General features: G+C 35.8%; 1 protein-coding gene across 2 annotated transcripts in view; it reads left to right on the top strand.

Moving 5' to 3' along the window:
* Positions 1-851: 851 nt before the first annotated feature.
* Positions 852-20,877, top strand: part of LOC110659833 (uncharacterized) — a 42,047-nt gene continuing 22,021 nt past the window's right edge. For both annotated transcript variants that reach the window (XM_021817887.2, XM_021817886.2), the window contains exons 1-8: positions 852-955; positions 1,047-1,290; positions 1,378-1,514; positions 1,625-1,774; positions 2,584-2,685; positions 3,616-3,780; positions 3,904-4,014; positions 5,116-5,213. In XM_021817887.2, coding sequence (XP_021673579.1) covers positions 863-955; positions 1,047-1,290; positions 1,378-1,514; positions 1,625-1,774; positions 2,584-2,685; positions 3,616-3,780; positions 3,904-4,014; positions 5,116-5,213 — 1,100 coding nt within the window. In that variant the 5' untranslated portion in view covers positions 852-862. The remainder of the gene's footprint in view (positions 956-1,046; positions 1,291-1,377; positions 1,515-1,624; positions 1,775-2,583; positions 2,686-3,615; positions 3,781-3,903; positions 4,015-5,115; positions 5,214-20,877) is intronic.

Genomic DNA, 20,877 nt, shown 5'->3' with positions numbered 1-20,877 from the left:
TAATGGCTAATTAAATTATAATTTAAAAATAAACCGTTATATCTCATAATAAATTTATTTTGTAGCTTAATTTATCATTATTACTTCTTATTTTACCTTTTTTACTCTTTAAATACAACAAAATTACAATAAATTAATTTTTATTTGTAAAAAATGTTAAACAGATGCAAATTATGAATTAAATCAAATCAAATTAATACTATATTGTAATCAATCAATATAAAGTCAATTTATATTTTCTATATAGAAGCCACTTGCAAATTTGAAAGATACCTAAATTTTTAAAATTAAATAATTTAGTTCATGAGATTTAATATTTAAAATACTTTTAGAATTACAATAATTCCTCATTAAATTTTGTAAATATACTAAAACACTTTTAATTCTATTTTCAATTTAAAACTAATTTTATCCTTAAAGTTTCATTTTAATAATAATTTGCATCTATTTTCATTTTTTTCTTAAAAAAATGTATAATAATATAATATAATAAATAATGACATAAATAGAATTTTATAAAATTATAAAGGTTTATTTATAAATAATTATAATATTTACGAATTAATTTATAAAATATATAGATAATTTTATAATTAATTAAAATTTATAAGGACATTAAAATAATTAATTTATATTTTAATAATTTAAATTTAAAATTTTTTAATTCAATAAAACTCATATTATAAAATATAAGGGTTAAATTATTAATAAAATAAAAATTTAAAGATTAAATTATTAAAAAAAATAAAATCTTATAAATTAAATTATTTAAGTAAATTTTGACCATATCAAATTCTACTAAATTATTTAAAAAGATAGATAAAAATTAAGATATAGATTTTATGATTTGCCCTAGATAATAATGGCAAATAAACGGAATTTTACGCGTTGTTCGTTTAAATGGTGCCCGGTGCCCAGCTTGTGTGTTATGGCTTCCTTTCGTAGGCTCGTTGCTGTAAGCTGGTTCTTCGATCCATGTAGCTCTTCTCTCTCCTCTTTCACCTTACACATCTTTGTTCTAAGATTTCATCTTCCTTCCCTTGCAGAGGACAAGCATTTTTTCTTCTGGAGCTTATCTCAACTTAGGGTTTGGAGGAACCCGTCGTAGCTATAATGCCGTCAATTCAACACTGTCGAAATTGGAGGAAGATATGCGAGCTGAAGTAGGCGCAAATTCAACTCTTGATGTTGATGAAATAGCGAAAATTCGCCGTGAATTTGATGCAGCAAAACAAAGCTTTCTCAAGATTCCCGAGACCCTTAAGGGATCGCCGAAAATGAATCCTAAAGGTTCTGTAATATCTGAACTTAGAGATTTTTTTTTAAAGTTTTTGTTTCTGAAATGTGTGTTTTAATTGTCCTTATTTGATTCATTAGGCATATATGTTAATAAGAACATGCGGCTGGATCACATCCAAGTTTATGGATTTGATTACGACTATACTTTGGCACATTACTCTTCTAACTTACAGAATTTGATATATGATCTTGCGAAGGAACATATGGTTAATGAGGTTAGTTTAGGGTATTCGTTGCTTTTTGTTGCCGCTAAAATTATGCAATGCTGTTAGAATGCGTGTCTATTTTTTTGTTCTTCCCTTTTTTGTTTTTGTCATCAATGCAGTTTAGGTACCCTGAGATATGCATGAATTTCTGTTATGATAAGAATTTTCCCATTAGAGGCCTCTACTATGACAAGAAAAATGGTTGTCTATTGAAGTTGGATTTCTTTGGGTCGATTGAGCCTGATGGATGCTACTATGGGCGTCGCAAGGTATCCCTTCTGCTTATTTTCTGATCTGAAGCTTTCTTGTTATAAGTGTTTGCAATTAGCTAGTAGTTACCACATTTGTTACATACTCACTTAAATTACTAATGATGAGGCTTTTATAGCTAATTTTATTTGCTGACAATGACCTACTTGGACTCAATTTGACACCATGTATGAGACTCTCTTGAACTCCATTCAGAATCATTCTACTAAGGATATTAAACATGTTTTGCTTATTCTTCATTCTTGGAATCAATAGAAGAGCACATGAATAATTTTTTTTTTCCCATACTTGGCTATACCAAGGCAATGATTGTTTTGTGTGGCCTCAATACTTGTCATAATTGTAAAAGCTTAAATTCCTATAATGATATTCTCTTGATGGTGTAATCACTTGCAAAAGTTTCCTCACTAGCTTTAAATCCCACTCATGTCCTCTATTTGATATCCTATATTTCAATGCTACTTAGACTGTATTCTCCCTAGGATTGCCTTACCATCCATTTCCCTTTAACCTTTCCTTCTTATCCATCTCATTATCTTGGATAGGATGAGATCCCACCTTGGTCCCCCATAACTACGACTGCCACAAACATTAGGCTTCTTTATATAAAAAGAATTTGGTGGGATAATGGTGTAGAGGATTTCATATGGTACCCTTGGATAGAAAATACTATAGTTATGTGGTGTAGCTACTGATTGATGATTTATATGCTTCTTATTGCAAATTCCGTTGCTTACCCTATCTTTCTTTCTTTTTTGTTTATTATTGTTATTATTACTATTATTATTATTTTTTTTTATTATGACAGCTAAGTTTGAAAGAAATAGAACAAATATATGGCACGCGACACATTGGTCGTGACCAAGCACGAGGGCTTGTTGGCTTGATGGATTTCTTTTGCTTTAGTGAGGTTAGTTTTGCTTTATTTTTCATTATAACTTGCAGGGAAAAAATGTAGTGGACTTTTGATAATGCCAATTGTAACTACAACCTAAACATGATATCATGAAATTAGATGCATATCTAATATATCCTGTCTTGGGAAATTTGGAAGCATTTGTTAGGAAGAAGCACAAAAAGATGTGTGCATCTGTCCATGTAAATGCCAATTCTATTTTTTGATTGTCAAATACACATGTCTGCATATCTAATCACAATACATTGTACAGCTCCTTTCAGCATAATTGCAATCACAACCAAGTGATCCTCTCCATGTGTGTAAGAGAGAGAGAGAGAGAGAGAGAGAGAGAGAGAGAGAGAGAGAGAGAGAGAGATTGGTTGGGGCTTATGAATCAGGACCTCAGTTGGCTGAATCTGTGAAACTTGTTCTCAGGCCTTTCCTTGAGATAATGCTTCAGTGTCAATGATAATTGTGACACCATGGATGGACTTTTTAATTTAATCTATATAACTGAGTACTTCCATAGGTTTTGACTTAAATGACATTGTGTAATCTCAAGAGGTGGACCATTTTGTTCTATTATGAGAAGCAAATGTTTATGGTCTTCATCTCATTATCTTTGGATACAGAAACTGGAACATTATTGCCATCCTTGTTGGCATTTTCACAAAGGTTTGCAAATGCAAGAATCCTCCATCGACAAAAATTGCAGTTTCTTCTTTTATATCCTCCAAATTTCAAATTCATTATCTTTGAGAATTATATGACTACATGATCTCAACTCAGTTACCAAAATTCCTTTCTTGATTCTAGTATAAGTGTATAATCTTATTTAGAAATAGGCTCTTTCTAGAAACTTTTCAGGTTGTATGAATTGCAAAGGTCTTTTCCCCCATCTTGAAATCCTTGAATATTTGTGTTCTTATTTATATTTTGCAGGCATGCCTGATTGCAGATATAGTGCAACATTTTGTTGATGCTAAGCTGGAATTTGATGCGTCATACATCTATCAAGATGTAAATCGTGCAATTCAACATGTTCATCGTAGTGGGTTGGTTCACAGAGGAATTCTTTCTGATCCTTGTAAATATCTTGTGAAAAATGTATGTTCCAACTTTTTACTTATGGTGGCCATATAATGTCTTTTACTCTGTTCTTACCATTAGGTTGAGTTGGTCTTTCTCCTCAAGGCTTTTGACCTGTCCTTAAGTGGGTGGATATTTCAGGGCCAGTTACTTCACTTTCTTAGGATGCTGAGAGAGAAGGGGAAGAAGCTCTTTTTGTTGACTAACTCTCCTTATTATTTTGTGGATGGAGGCATGGATTTTATGTTGGAGGTAATCTTCTCACAGGATTACAGTCATCTTTGTCTTCAGACACTAAAATTAAAGGATTAATGTTATATTACATACTCCACTCTGTAGTCTCAAGGGATGCTGGCATCTGATTGCTTTAAAAGTCAATTTCTTTTTTAAAATAACTCTTTCAGGTGTTCGTGTAGTTGCTTTGCTGTAAAAAATATTAAAGATCAATTGAATGTGAAATCTGTTTTTATCATTGATGCTTAATAATTCTAAATATTGAGAAATGAATCTGTTTGATGTTTCATGCTAATATAGATTCTAATTGCTTCTCATTTTTGGAAGCCGTTCTTTTGAAATATTGGAGAGGATCTTGTAAATTTGCATCAAGTGTATGTATATGATTGAAGTGTTCACGTGCATAAATCATGTAACAACCAATCTATATATAGTGTGCAGATGATGGAAGACATTGTGTAGGAACAAGGAAGGGGAAAGAAAAATCTGAACTCTCTCGCTTTCACTCCCTGCCTGTTTTTGCATGTGTGCATGTGTGTCAGACTTTCTCTGTGAGCATTTGTTCTTGTGCTTGTATTTGGGTGAATGCACCTGCAAGTTCATCATTTGAGTTGTTTTCACCATTGCAGATGCAGTGTGCAAGTTTAACGTTTCAATTTCTTTTGCATCTAGAGGTCTTTAAGGTGTTTTTTTCTGTGAGAATATTTTGCATGCTGGAAAATTTCTTTGCGTTACTCATGTAGAGGATATTTAATTACAGATGAATTCATGTTTTTCTTCAAGCATAATTATCTGCTTCTATGGATGAGGAATGGAAAAAACTAAAATTAAGTTAAGACTTATTTCATAAAAATGAGATAGATAGAGAAATGCTCCTGAATTCATTTTTACATTGATTTTAGTGCTTGTGTTAGAAACATAAGAAGCTCAAAATGGTGTGGAAACTTAATTGACTAACTGCTCAGAATCAGATTTTGCATGTTTGTTTGTCTATTTGTTAATATATTGATTTGCTACCACTTAACATTTTGCACTACTAATGATCTCATTGCTGCCCCCAATGTCACATACTGTAAATTGATAGTAGGTTTCTGTGGCTTACTTTGACTTGTTTGTTAGGATTCTTTAGGTTGCAGAGACTCGTGGAGGGAACTTTTTGATGTTGTGATTGCTAAAGCCAATAAGCCAGAATTCTATACATCTGAGCATCCATTCCGGTTAGTAACTTCAACATGTGGAGTTCCATGTGTATTTCTTGAATTACTGTAGTTAAGATCCAAATCAGACGTGGTACTATGTGCTTAACTTAGTACACTTCTCAGTTTTTCTATTAAATATTCTGAAGGCTTTATGAGAATTGGTGAAACTCTCATGAATTATCAAGTAATATTATAGGCTTCACTAGTTCACTTCACAGCTCACAATAATGGTTGCTATAGTCAATTTGTGAGAAAGTAGTAAAAGGAGGGACCAAAAACTAAAGATTTTTCCTTCAAAAATTAGGGCTTGTTTGTGCTACTAAAGAGTGGTTGTGTAATCAGTTGGTTCGGTTTTGAATCGAACCCAAAAAATCGAAAACCAAAATTCATTAAAAATCTAAACCGAACCGAATTGAAAATGTAGGCATAACTAAATTGAACCAAACTGACATCGGTTCTTCTATTAAAATGTATTTTGTTCCATTCACATATTCTGCTTCAAAAATCTATCTTTGATTCAACATTCAAATAAAAAATCAACAAATTAAACCATCCATAAATCAACAACAAATTCTATCGCAAAGAAGAAATGCATAAAAATTGGAGCACCAAAGGAGTAGGAAGCTACACAGAAGCAAAAGTAGACTTTCAAAAGCCTTGAACCCAGAATTGCAGAACCCAGATGATGAAGGCAATGATCTGAGGCGTGAAAGAAGAGTGACTTGCATACCCATAGATCGAGTAAATGGAGGAAGAATGAAGAGGCATGAAAGGTGTCTATCTCTAAGTTTTGAAACGAGGAGGCAAGGCTGCATGTGAGTCCATTTAGGTGTCGGGTCTATGAGCCTATTGTTGCATGTCACTCATGGTCTCATGACACACAGATGGTCTCTAATAGCCAATGATGAGACAAGGGATTCAGGAGTGAAAAATTTGAGTGTGAAGAATTTGTGTGAAGAATTGATGGTCGAGGCTTGAGAGGCATTTGTGAGGAAAGTGAATGTTATAGAAGTCTTCTTAATGAGTAAGTTTACTCCAATTATGAGATTGACTCCTATAGGATAGGATTCCTAATCGTTGTAGAATTAGAGTTCTAATTCATTTAGAATAGGAGAATATTATGTGTGTATATATATATATATATATATATATATATATATATATATATATTAGATCTTTAGAAGTAAAGGAAGCACTTAAGAGAATGAAAGTGGGTAAAGCCTGTGGACCCGATGGAATACCAATTGAAGTGTGGAAGTGTTTGGGAGATATAGGAGTGGCATGGTTAACTAAATTATTTAATAAGATTCTAAACTCAAAGAAAATGCCTGATGAATGGAGGAGTATTTTAGTACCTATTTTTAAAAATAAGGGAGACATACAGAGTTGCTCGAACTATAGGGGAATTAAACTCATGAGCCATACTATGAAGTTGTGGGAAAGAGTTGTGGAGCATCGACTACGCCATGATGCTTCTATCTCTCTCAATCAATTTGGCTTCATGCCCGGTCGTTCAACTATGAAAGTGATCTTTCTCATTAGAAGCTTGATGGAGAAATATAGAGATGTGAAGAAAGATCTACACATGGTTTTTATTGATTTGGAGAAGGCTTATGATAGTATTCCAAGAGATGTCTTATGGAGTGTGTTAGAATAAAAGAGGGTATCTATTAGGTACATACAAGTGTTGAAAAATATGTATGAAGGAGCAACCACTATTGTGCGCACAGTGGGAGAGAACACGAGATTTTCCGATCTCAATTGGATTACACCAACGATCAGCTATAAGTCTTTACCTTTTTACATTAGTTTTAGATGAATTGACGAAACATATACAAGAGAGTATTCCTTGGTGCATGATGTTTGCGGATGATATTGTTCTGATAGATGAGATGCGAGAAGGAGTGAATAGAAAGCTAGAGCTTTGGAGAAGTACTTTAGAGTCAAAGGGCTTTAAGTTAAGTAGAACGAAGATAGAATACATGCATTGCAAGTTCAGTGAAGGCCAAACTGGTGATAGGGAAGGAGTTAATTTGGATGGAGTGGTAGTGTCCCAAAGTAATCACTTTAAATATCTCGGCTCAGTCCTTCAAGTAGATGGGGGATGTGAGGAGGATGTTAGTCATAGGATTAAAGCGGGATGGTTGAAGTGGAGACGTGCCACGAGAGTTTTATGTGATCGCAAGATTCTCAATAAGTTGAAAGGAAAATTTTACCGTACAGCCATACGATCGGCTATGTTATATGGTAATGAGTGTTGGGCACTGAAGGAGTCGTATGCGTCTAAGATAAGAGTTACAGAGATGAGAATGTTAAGGTGGATGAGTGGCCATACTAGACTAGATAAAGTCCGTAATGAGAGTATTAGAGAAAAGATAGGAGTGGTGTCAATTGAGGATAAGTTGAGAGAAGGGAGATTAAGATGGTTTGGTCATATGAAGCGTAGACATACGGAGGCTCCAGTTAGACAAATAGAGCACATTAGGTTAGAGGATAGAAAGAAAAAAAGGGGTAGACCTAAATTGAGTTGAAGGAGAGTAGTACAACATGACTTAGAAGCATTACAAATTTATGAGGATTTAACCCAAAATCGTTTAGAGTGGAGAAAGCGAATCCATATAGCCGACCCCCAATTTTTGGGATAAAAGTTTAGTTGAGTTGAGTTGAGTTTATATATATATCTGTGTATTAACATCTTAGTGATATCGAAAATACCTAGATTACATGGTATCAGAGCCTCAGGTCCCTAGTTCCAAAGTTTTTTTTTCTCGTTGAAAATTTTCTCCCGTTCCCTGTTCTAGGTCATCGGCTCACTGTAAACTAGGAGGACCTCCTAGGACTATCAAAATACCTCACAGCCAGCCTCAGAAGGAGGCCCAGGTATCGATCGGCCGTCCCTCAAATTTTGGTGATCGGACGTGAAGCGAGTGGCCTCCACGCGCCACTTTTGTGTTTCAGCCACTGTTCCACGTGCCGGCGCATGTCTGCGCGTGTGGTGTTTTCCGACGACTCCTGACGTCCTGCGATTCTTCCCCAGCATCGCCCCGACAAGTCGATCCCATCCCTGCAGTCCGTGTTTGGATTTGGCGCTGCGTTCTTGGCAGTGTTTGAAGGATCGCTTCTCTCGGGTCACTGGATCTGCTGGTGTTTGATAGCTCGGGCTATTTGTGGACTTTAAGGTGCAATGGCTGAGGGTGAGACCAAGTCTATAATCACTGATGTAGTCCCAGTGATGACTAAAATCACTGAAAATAAACTTAATGGGTTAAACTACTTGGAGTGGAGCAAAATTGTTCGGATTTATTTACGGAGCATTGATAAAGATGATCATCTCACGAAAGATCCACCTAATGATGATACTAAGCAAACTTAGGTAAGAGAAGATGCCTGTTTGTTTTTACAACTTTGGAATTCAATTCATAGTGAGGTAATGAGCCTTATTAATCACTGTGAGTATGTTAAAGAACTGATGGAGTACTTAGAATTTTTATACTCTGGCAAAGACAATATTTCTCGCATATATGATGTTTGCAAAGCATTTTATCGACCTGAGAAACAAGACAAAACTCTTACAGCATATTTTATGGAATTTAAACGTGTTTATGAAGAACTTAATGTTCTGTTACCATTCTGTCCTGATATAAAGGTGCAACAAGCTCAACGTGAGCAAATGGCTGTTATGAGTTTTCTTGCTGGTTTACCCTTAGAATATGAAACTGTTAAATTTCAGATTCTCTCTAGTTCTGAGATTTCCTCCCTTCATGATACGTTTACACGTGTCCTTCATACAGAAAGTACTTATTCTCCACAATCTACTAACGGTGCTCTTATTAGTAGAAATATAAGTGGACAACAGGGATATAGAGGAGGGATTACTAACCACAGAAACAATCAACGCAATGTGGAGGCTAGTTCTAATCAGAACTCAGGAGGAGTCATTTGTTATTATTGCCATGAGCCTGGACACACAAAACGCAACTGCTTAAAACTTCAAAGGAAAAATCAATGATCTCAGGTGGCAAATATGGTAACAGAAAATTCTATAGTGACTTCCTCTTCTGAGAAAACTATGTCAGTGTCTGCAGAAGAATTTGCACAGTTCTCCCAGTATCAGGCATTTCTAAAGCCTACCAACTCCTCAATCACTGCTATCGCTGAGTCAGGTAAATTCACTACATGCCTTGTGTCCTCCTCATCCAAATGGGTCATTGATTCAGGTGCTATAGATCATATGACAGGTAATTCTGCTCTTTTATCTGATTTTCAGTCTTTTACCACTCCTTCCACGGTCACGTTAGCTGATGGATCTACTTCGTGTGTCATTGGTTCTGGAACTATGAATCCAACCACATCCATATCTTTGTCATCTGTTTTATGTCTACCTAACTTCTCTTTTAATTTACTATCTGTTAGTAAACTCACTCGAAACTTAAATTGTTCTATTTCCTTTTTTTCTTGATCATTGTTTGTTTCAGGATCTTACGACGAAGAAGATTATTGGTAAAGGGCATAAGTTAGGAGGTCTCTACATCCTTGATAAATGTGAACCACGATCTATTGCTTGCTTCAGTACCTTAACTCCTTTTGAAGTTCATTGTAGATTGGCCAATCGTTCTTTATCCACCTTGAAGAAATTATGTTCTCAGTTTCAGTCTTTGTCAGTACTAGAATGTGAGTCATGTCAGTTTGCTAAGCATCATTGTTTACCTTCTGTGCCTAGAGTCAATAAATGGGCTTCGTCCCCTTTTGAATTAGTTCATTTTGATAGTTGGGGTCCATTTTCCATTACTTCTAAACTTGGATTTAGATATTTTGTTACTTTTGTGGATGATCACTCTCGTATTTCATAGTTATATTTAATGAAAAATCGTTTTGAGTTATTTTCTATCTTTAATGGTTTTTGTGTTGAAATTAAAACTTAGTTTAATACTTCTGTACGTATGCTAAAAAGTGATAATACTAAAGAATATTTTTCTGAGCACTTTCAGAACTATATGACTCAGAATGGTATTCTTCACCAGTCTTCTTGTGTTGATACACCATCTCAAAATGGTGTTGCCGAAAGAAAAAATCGACATCTTCTTGAGGTAGCTAGGGCATTTCTTTTCCAAATGAAAGTACCTAAACATTTTTTGGCCGATGCTGTTTCTATAACATGTTTTTTGATCAATTGCATGCCATCTTCTGTCCTTGATGGGAACATTCCTTATACTATTTTATTTCCATCTAAATCATTGTTTCCTGTTGAACCCCGGATCTTTGGTTGTACTTACTTTGTGCGGGATGTTCGTCCACAAGTTTCTAAATTGGATCCAAAGTCTCTTAAATGTGTTTTCCTTGGATACTCGCGGCTCCAAAAAGGATACAGGTGTTTTTCTCCAACTCTTAATCGTTACATTGTTTCTGCTGATGTTACATTTTTTGAGTCTACTCCATTATTTCCTCAAACATCTATGTATGAGAATCAGGGGGAGGATGATGACCTTTTAGTCTACACTACTAAACAAAAACAATCTCCTCTTCATGCTCCTTCTGTCCCTGTCTCAGTCCGATCCCCTGTTAATCATGTTTATTCAAGGAGATTGCAGACTCCAGACTTAGATCCTCCCACATCTTCATCGTCGGAAGATCCAGTTACCACCACTGATCATGATCCTACTTTAGATCTTCCCATTGCTCTTCGCAAAGGTAAACGTACATGTACTTACCCTATTTCCTCTTTTATTTCTTATAATCATTTGTCTTCTTCTTCTTCTCAATGTTTTGTTACCTCTTTAAATTCTATAAAAATTCCTAAATCAGTCATTGAGGCATTATCTCACCTTGGTTGGTGTGCCGCTATGAAAGAGGAAATGGAGGCCTTAGATACAAATGATACATATGAACTGGTGCCCTTGCCCACTAGTAAAAAGGCTATTGGGTGCAAATGGGTTTTCTCGGTAAAGACAAATCCTGATGGTTCTATAGCCAGATTAAAAGCACGTCTCGTAGCCAATGGATATGCTTAAACATATGGGATAAATTACTCTGATACTTTTTCTTCTGTAGCTAAACTAGCTTCAGTTTGATTGTTCATCTCCCTAGCAGCTACACATGATTGGCCTTTGCACCAATTAGATATAAAGAATGCCTTCCTTCATGGTAATCTCCAAGAGGAGGTATATATGGAGCAACCACCAGGGATTGTTGCTCAGGGGGAGTTGGGTAAAGTTTGCAAACTTCGAAAGTCTCTTTATGGCTTGAAACAAAGTCCTCGGGTTTAGTTTGGAGATTCAGTGAAGTAGTACACGATTTTGGTATGCAAAAGAGTAAGTGTGATCATTCAGTGTTTTATAGGCAGTCTAAGATTGGCCTAATTCTACTGGTAGTGTATGTTGATGATATTGTTATCACTGGATTTTGGTATGCAAAACGAGTAAGTGCGATCATTCAGTGTTTTATAGGCAGTTTAAGACTAGCCTAATTCTACTGGTAGTGTATGTTGATGATATTGTTATCACTGGAAGTGATTCTTTAGGCATTTCATCTCTTAAACACTTTCTTTAGACTCAGTTTCTCAAACAAAAGATTTAGGCCCACTTAAATATTTGTTGGGTATTGAAGTTATGAGAAGTAAGAAAGGTATCTTCTTGTCTTAGCGGAAGTATGTTCTTGATTTACTGACAGAAACTGAAAAATTAGGCGCTAAGCCTTGCAATGCACCAATGACCCCGAATCTCCAACTTGGAGCAGAGGATGGTAAGCTATTTGAAGATTCAGAAAAATACAGGAGGTTGGTAGGTAAATTGAACTATCTTACAATAACTCGTCCTGATATTGCATGCTCAGTCAGTGTGGTAAGTCAGTTTATGTTTTCTCCAATTTCAGCTCATTGGGAAGCTTTGGGGCAAATTTTGTGTTATTTGAAGGGAGCTCCAGGGCGAGGCTTATTATATAGTAATCATGGGCATTTGAATGTTGAATGCTTTTCAGATGCAGATTGGGCAAGTTCTAAGGCTGATAGAAGATCAACTACTGGATATTGTCTTTGTTGGAGGTAATTTAGTGACATGGAGAAGTAAAAAACAGAGCGTAGTCTCGCGATCTAGTACTGAATTGGAATACGGAGCTATGGCACAATCAGTGTGTGAAATAGTATGGATACTTCAATTATTAGATGAGGTTGGACTTAAGACCTCTTTGCCTGCACGGTTATGGTGTGATAATCAAGCTGCTATCCATATTGCTTCTAATCCTATGTTCTATGAACGGACCAAGCATATTGAAATTGATTGTCATTTTGTCCGAGAAAAGCTTCAACAAGGGATTATCTCAACACATACATCAAAACTGGAGACCAACTAGGAGATTTGTTTACAAAAGCTCTAAGTGAAACTCGGGTTGACTATATCTGTAACAAGTTGAGCATGATTAACATCTATGCTCCAACTTGAAGGAGAGTGTTGTAGAAGTCTTCTTAATGAGGAAGTTTACTCCAATTATGAGATCGACTCCTATAGGATAGGATTCCTAATCCTTATAGAATTAGAGTTCTAATTCATTTAGAATAGGAGAATATATATATATATATATATATATATCTATATATATATCTATGTATTAACATCTTAGTGATATCGAAAATACCTAGATTACAGTGAAGAAGTGAAGGGAAAGAATAGAGAAATGGAGAAGTGGGACTGGGAAGGAGGAGGGGACAAGGGATGAGATATGGGGGAACTGGGCTTGGAGTTGGATAAAGGCTTGGATTGGAGAAAGAGAAGGCCTGTAGGCCTTAAATGTTCAGTTTCTTTGGTTATAGCCTGAAAAAAACCGAATCAAACAAAAAACCAAAACTATTAGGAATGGATAACTGAACTGCATTGATTGAACCAAATAACCAAACCAAAAAAATTGAATTGTTTTGGTTCGGTTTGGTTTTTCCAATTATAATCGAATAGTTTTCACCCCTACTTAAGAGGGAATGTGTTACCTCCCTTCCCTAAGTCGGTTGTAGTTTATATTCTCATAATTAATACAAAAAAATGTAGGCCTAAATACAAAGAAATGCCTAAACTTATTTGGTTTTTGTAATTTTATAATGTACTATTAATTTTGAAAGTTAAGTGAATTAGCTTTTAATTCTTTGCAATGTTATCATCATTTGGATGTGGTGAAATTTCAAGCAATTTTTGTTGAGTTGGCGTGTTGATTAAGACATATAACTCCATGTCAACAATTATCAACATTTATTTAAAATAAAAAGAAAAAAATGGTGTGTTTAGGAAAGGGAGGGGAAACCCTAATTTATATTTTGAGAGACAAAGCACTTATCTTCTTTGTTCTCCTTCTTTATCCTATTGAACTATCAATTTACTATGAAAACAAACGACTCAAGTAATGGGTTTCGTTGGTAAAATGGAATGGGCCTAACTTCACCCCAAAAGGGATCTTATTTTGTGTTTTGGGAGGAGAGGGGGGGGGGGGGGGGGGGCGGGGTGTGGGGGGAGGGGAGAAGAAGCCTACATCTATGGATACAAAACCTCAAAAGGACTATGTTTTATTCACTTGTATTGTGTATCTTACATAATACATAAAACTCTATATTCATAATGGAAAATACGTAATATAGGACCATAAATTACTCCTAAATTCCTTGAATTATGGAGTAGACTCATTCTCTAAATTAAGGAGTAATCTTTTCCTTAAATTAAGGAAATCTCATCAATTTTAACACTTATCATTGATGAGATTTTTTCCTAAAGTTATGGAATCAAGGCTCTTTTTATTGTTATTTTTTTTAATTTGTCCTTTGTTTCTTTTTTGTTATTTAATTTTTTGTAAATTCTCCCTCTCTCTCTCTCTTTGTTTTCTTTTTTTTTTCATTGGGTTCTTTTCTTGAGAAATAGAGGAGAAAAATGGAAGTAATAGAGTAGGGACTTCAAACTCTTAGCCTTGAGGAAGAAAATTAGAGTAGGGACTTCTACTCTTGGCTTTGATGAAGTGAAAAGAGTAGGGACAAAGGTAGTTAAAAGCCTTAAGGTGCACTCAAAGTGATGCATCACTCCATCGCAGAAAGCGCAAAAAAGGCACTCCCTTCATTAAAGGAAGCTAAGAATTATTAGAAAATTAACTAATAATATAATATGCAAAGAAAATACAATCCTTTATATAAAATTTAAACCCTTAATAAATTATCAAACATCCAAAAGTTTTTAGCATTTAAATTCATAGTCATAACCTAGAGATTTTTACTAGATTTTCCATGAAAGTCCTCGACACTTTCATCAGCATCTCCAAAATAAGATCCATTTCCATTAATATCTTTATCTAAATTAATCTCAACATCTTCTAACGTTAGCTTAGAAGTTGAGGCTCTTTTCACTTTGCGCTTTTCTTTTGTGCTTTTCTTGTGCTTTGCGCTTTAAGCGCAAACAAAGCAATTGTTTCACTAAATGTGCTTCACTTTGCATATGGAGAAGCTCTTTCCTATTTGTCGCTGCGCTTTTGACTACATTGGTAGGGATTTCAACCCCTGGCTGTAATGAAGAAGAAGAAAACGGGGACTTCAATCCAGGCTCTGATACCATGTTAAAATTTAGATTATAAGTATATAAAAGATAAGAGAAAAGTGGCAAGAGAATGATTTACGTGGTTCGGCTACGTAGAACATACATCCAACTCAACTCAACTCAACTTAACTCAACTAAGCCTTTATCCCAAAAATTTGGGGTCGGCTATATGGATTCGCTTTCTCCAATTTGAACGATTTTGGGTTAAATCCTCAGAAATGTGTAATGCTTCTAGGTTATGTTGTACTACTCTCCTCCAAGTCAATTTAGGTCTACCTCTTTTTTTCTTTCTATCCTCTAACCTAATGTGCTCTACTTGTCTAACTGGAGCCTCCGTATGTCTACGCTTCACATGACCAAACCACCTCAATCTCCCTTCTCTCAACTTATCTTCAATTGGCACCACTCTTACCTTTTCTTTAATACTCTCATTACGGACTTTATCTAGTCTAGTATGGCCACTCATCCACTTTAACATTCTCATCTCTGCAACTCTTATCTTAAAATCTTAGAATCACATTAGGTTAGAGGATAGAAAGAAAAAAATGGGTAGAGCACGTAGAACATACATCCACGGACGCAAAATCTCAAAGGGCTAAATTTTATTCACTTGTATTGTGTACCTTACATGATACATAGAACTTTATATTTATAATGGAAAATACATAATATAGTTGCATAAATTACTCCTAAACTCATTCCTTAAATTAAGGAGTAATCTTCTCAAAATTAAGGAAAATCTCCAGTTTAGGCTTTGATGCCATGTTAAAATTTAGATTAGAAGTATAGAAAAGATAAGAGAAAAGTGGCAAGAGAATGATTTACATGGTTCGGCTACGGAGAACATACATCCACGGATGCAAAATCTCAAAGGACTAAATTTTATTCACTTGTATTGTGTACCTTACATGATACATAGAATTTTATATTTATTGTTATGGAAAGTCAATCACTATGTTATGGAAAGTCGATCACTATATTATTTCTCTGTATATTTTGTATTCTGTATTCCTATTTAGGATTTCTTATTTAGGATTTCTTCCTAATTAGTAGAACACAATTATAGGAATCAATTGTATATATACCCATGTACAGATTAATTGAAATCAATGAGAATCATCTCTTTCTACATGGTATCAGAGCAGGTCATCAATCTAGGGTGACTATTTGTTCTCACTACCCAGCTCAGGAGAGACCTTGGCCGCCGACCGACCGTTTCAACCTCGATCAACATCGCCGGCGTCGTCTCAACCCCCTCATTCTACCATTGTGTGCTGTTGCCTGATCCAGTATAACCATTAAAGGACTTCTGAGGTTTGGCTCTTAGATCCTATTTCGGTATTTGCTTGATTTGTGATTTTGGGTTATTTTGCTGCTATAAGCACTTTGGATTAGCGTTTCGGTTAGTTTTCTTTGTCTCAACAAATGGCAGACAATAAGAATGTTATTTCTGATGTGATTCCGGTGATGACTAAGATCACGGAATACAAACTTAATGGTTTGAATTACCTGGAGTGGAGTAAGACTGTTAGGGTTTATTTGCTTAGCATTGATAAGGATGATCACCTTACTAAAGATCCACCCACTGATGATACACGACAAACTTGGCTAAGGGAGGATGCTCGGTTGTTTTTGCAGCTTCGGAACTCGATTCATAGTGAGGTAATTAGTTTAATTAATCACTGTGAATTTGTTAAGGAATTGATGGATTACTTAGATTTTCTCAGATTACGTAAAGGGAATATCTCCGTATTTATGATGTTTGTAAGGCATTCTACCGTCTTTGAGAAAGAGGAAAAGTCTCTCACGGCTTATTTTATGGATTTTAAACGGGTATATGAGGCACTTAATGTATTGTTGCTTTTAGTCACGATGTGAAAGTTCGTGAGCCCAACGAGCAACAGCTGTTATGAGTTTTCTTGCAGGCCTTCCTTGAGTATGAGATTGCTAAATCTCGATTCTCTCGATTACGAGATTTTCTCTTTGCATGAAACGTTCACACGGGTCCTTCGTGCAGAGTACTCAATCTTCACACCACAAGAGTGCTCTTATTAGCGTAATCCAAATGGACAACAGGTAATAGAAGAAGAAGTAGAGGAGGAATTACGAACCAATGTATAATCAGCGTAATGGAGAGGCTAGTTCTAATCAGACTCAAGAGGAGTCATTTGTTGTTATTGTCATGAGCACAGCCATACAAAATATAATTATGCGCAACTTCAGAGAAAAATCAGCGATCACGGATGGCAAATATGGCGTGAGAGAGAATTCTCTGATATCTTCCTCTGAGAAAACTATTTTGGTATCTGCAGAGGATTTTGCACAATTTTCCTAGTATCAGGCATCTCTAAAGCTTACCAGTTCCCCTGTCACTGCGATCGCTGAGTCAGGTAAATCCACTACACGCCTTGTGTCTTCTTCATCCAAATGGGTTATTGATTCTGGTGCGAAAGATCACATGACAGGTAATTCTAGTCTTCTATCTGCTTTTCAGTCTAATCTCACTTCCTCTACTGTTACTTTAGCTGATGGTTCTACTTCTTGTGTCATGGGTTCTGGAACTGCGAACCCGACTTCGTCAATTTCTTTGTCTTCTGTTTTGTGTCTACCAAAATTCTCTTTTAATCTACTTTCTGTTAGTAAACTTACTCGTACCTTAAATTGTTCTGTTTCCTTTTTTCCTGACCAGTGTTTGTTTTAGGATCTTACGACGAAACAGATTATTGGTAGAAGGCGAGAGTCAGGTGGTCTCTACATTCTGGAAAATCATGTACCGCGGTCGCTTGTTTGCTCCAGTACCTTAACACCTCTTGAAGCTCATTGTAGATTGGGTCATCCTTCTTTGTCTATCATGAAGAAGCTGTGTCCTCAATTTCAGTCTTTATCAGTACTAGAATGTGAGTCGTGTCAGTTTGCAAAACATCATCGTTTGCCTTCTGTGTCTAGAGTCAATAAACGGGCTTCATCCCCTTTTGAGTTAGTTCATTCTGATGTTTGGGGTCCTTGTTCTGTTACATCTAAAACTTGATTTCGTTATTTTGTTACTTTTGTTGATCATTACTCTTGTGTTACCTGGTTATATTTAATGAAGAATCGTTCTGAGTTGTTTTCTATCTTTTGTGCCTTTTGTAATGAAATCAAAACTCAATTTAATATTTCTGTGCGCATATTAAGAAGTGACAATGCCAAAGAATACTTTTCAGCACAATTTTAGCCTTATATGACACAAAATGGCATTCTTCATCAGTCTTCCTGTGTGGATACCCCATCCCAAAATGGCGTGGCCGAAAAAAAAAATCTTCATCTTCTTGAGGTAACTCGTGCTCTTCTTTTTCAGATGAAAGTACCTAAACACTTTTGGGCGGATGCAGTTTCTACGGCATGTTTTTTGATCAATCGTATGCTGTCTTCTGTCCTTAATGGGGATATTCCTTATGCTACTTTGTTTCCTACAAAATCTTTGTTCCCTATTGAACCCCGTATTTTTGGTTGTACCTATTTTGTGCGTGATGTTCGTCCACAGGTTACTAAATTGGATCCAAAATCTCTCAAATGTGTCTTCCTTGGGTACTCCCAGCTCCAAAAAGGGTACCGTTGTTTTTCTCCTACTCTTAATCATTATCTTATTTCTGCAGATGTCACATTTTTTGAGTCCACTCCATTTTTTCCTCTATCATCTGTGTATGAGAGTCAGGGGGAGGAGGATGATCTCTTAATATATACTGTCCAACCAATGCCTAGTCCTCTCCCACAGCCTGTTCCTTCTGTCTCTAGGCCTACTCGACCTTCCGTTGTTCATGTTTATTCCAGGAGATTGGAGATTCCTGACTCAGATCCTCCACCAGCTACTTCGTTGGGAGATCCTGTACCTCATACTGATCATGATTCTGATCTAGACTTACCCATTGCTCTTCGTAAAGGTAAACGTTCATATACTTACCCTATCTCTTCTTTTGTTTCTTATAATCAATTGTCTTCTTGTTCTCGGTGTTTTGTTATTTCTTTAGACTCTGTTCCTATTCCTAATACTGTTGATGAGGCACTGTCTCATCCTGGCTGGTGTGATGCTATGAAAGAGGAAATGGAGGCTTTAGATGCTAATGATACATGGGACTTATTGCCTTTGCCCACTGGTAAGAAAGCTATTGGTTGCAAATGGGTATATACAGTAAAGGTAAATCCTGATGGTTCTGTGGCTAGGTTAAAAGCACGCCTTGTAGCAAAAGGATATGCTCAGACATATGGTGTTGATTACTCTGATACTTTTTCTCCTGTAGCTAAACTTACTTCTATTCGCTTGTTTATCTCTTTAGCAGCTACATATGATTGGCCCCTGCATCAATTGGATATCAAGAATGCTTTCCTTCATGGTGATCTTCAGGAGGAGGTGTATATGGAGCAACCACCTGGGTTTGTTGCTCAGGGGGAGTTGGGTAAAGTTTGTAGGCTTCGGAAGTCTCTTTATGGCTTGAAACAAAATCCCAGGGCATGGTTTGGGAGATTCAGTGAAGCAGTACAGGAATTTGATATGCAAAACAGTAAGTGTGATCAATCATTATTTTATAGGCAATCTGAGGCTGGTCTAATTCTCTTGGTAGTATATGTGGATGACATTGTCATCACTGGGAGTGACTCTGCAGGTATTTCATCTTTTAAAACCTTCCTCCAAACTCAGTTTCAGACCAAAGACTTGGGATTGTTAAAGTATTTCTTGGGTATCGAAGTTATGAGAAGTAAGAAGGGTATTTTCTTGTCTCAAAGAAAATATGTCCTCGATCTATTGACAGAGACAGGAAAATTAGGTGCTAAGCCTTGTAGCGCACCAATGACTCCAACTTTACAATTGTTAGCAGGGGATAGTGAATTGTTTGAAGATCCAGAAAGATACAGGAGATTGGTAGGAAAATTGAACTACCTTACAGTCACTCGTCCTGACATTGCTTATGCCGTTAGTGTGGTAAGTCAGTTTATGTCTTCTCCAACTGTTGCTCATTGGGAAGCCTTGGAACAAATCTTGTGTTATCTGAAGGGCGATCCAGGAAGAGATTTGCTATATGGTAATCATGAGCATTTGAATGTTGAATGTTTTTCAGATGCCGACTGGGCTGGATTTAAGGTTGACAGGAGGTCAACTACTGGATATTGCGTTTTTATTGGAGGAAATTTGGTGTCTTGGAGAAGCAAGAAGCAGAGTGTAGTTTCTCGATCTAGTGTTGAATCCGAATACAGAGCCATGGCACAATCAGTATGTGAGGTAATGTGGATACTTCAATTACTAGATGAGACAGGTTTTAAGACCTCCCTGCCTGCGAAATTGTGGTGTGATAATCAAGCTGCTCTTCATATTGCTTCTAATCCGGTGTTTCATGAGCGGACCAAACATATTGAGATTGATTGTCACTTTATTCGTGAAAAGATTCAACAACAGATCATCTCAACAGGACACATCAAAACTGAAGAGCAGTTAGGAGATATTTTCACAAAAGCTCTGAATGGAGCTAGGATTGACTACATTTGTAACAAGTTGGGCATGATTAACATCTATGCTCCAACTTGAGGGGGAGTGTTATGGAAAGTCAATCACTATGTTATGGAAAGTCAATCACTATATTATTTCTCTGTATATTTTGTATTCTGTATTCTTATTTAGGATTTCTTATTTAGGATTTCTTCCTAATTAGTAGAACACAATTATAGGAATCAATTGTATATATATACCCATGTACAGATTAATTGAAATCAATGAGAATCATCTCTTTCTACATTTATAATGGAAAATACATAATATAGTTGCATAAATTACTCCTAAACTCATTCCTTAAATTAAGGAGTAATCTTCTTAAAATTGAGGAAAATCTCATCAATTCTAACATTTATTAGAATTGATGAGATTTTTCTTAATTTAAAGGATAAAATTCCTCATTCATTTATGGGATAAGATTTCTCCTTAATTCTTAGAAAATCCCATAATTCAAGGCGGTTTGAATTCTTTCTTGATTTATGAAATATGTTTTGTGCTTTCTATTATAGATTTGGACTATGTATTATGTAAATGTGCGAGAGTGAAGTTAATGAAAATGTAGCCTTCTCCTTTCTTCCTCTTTTTTTCTTATTCTCTTTATTCACTTTCT

The sequence above is a fragment of the Hevea brasiliensis genome, chromosome 3 (assembly GCF_030052815.1).
Source record: "Hevea brasiliensis isolate MT/VB/25A 57/8 chromosome 3, ASM3005281v1, whole genome shotgun sequence".
Classification (NCBI taxonomy): domain Eukaryota; kingdom Viridiplantae; phylum Streptophyta; class Magnoliopsida; order Malpighiales; family Euphorbiaceae; genus Hevea; species Hevea brasiliensis.
The sequence above is the reverse complement of the archived record's forward strand: the minus strand, read 5'-3'. Positions and strand labels throughout refer to the sequence as shown.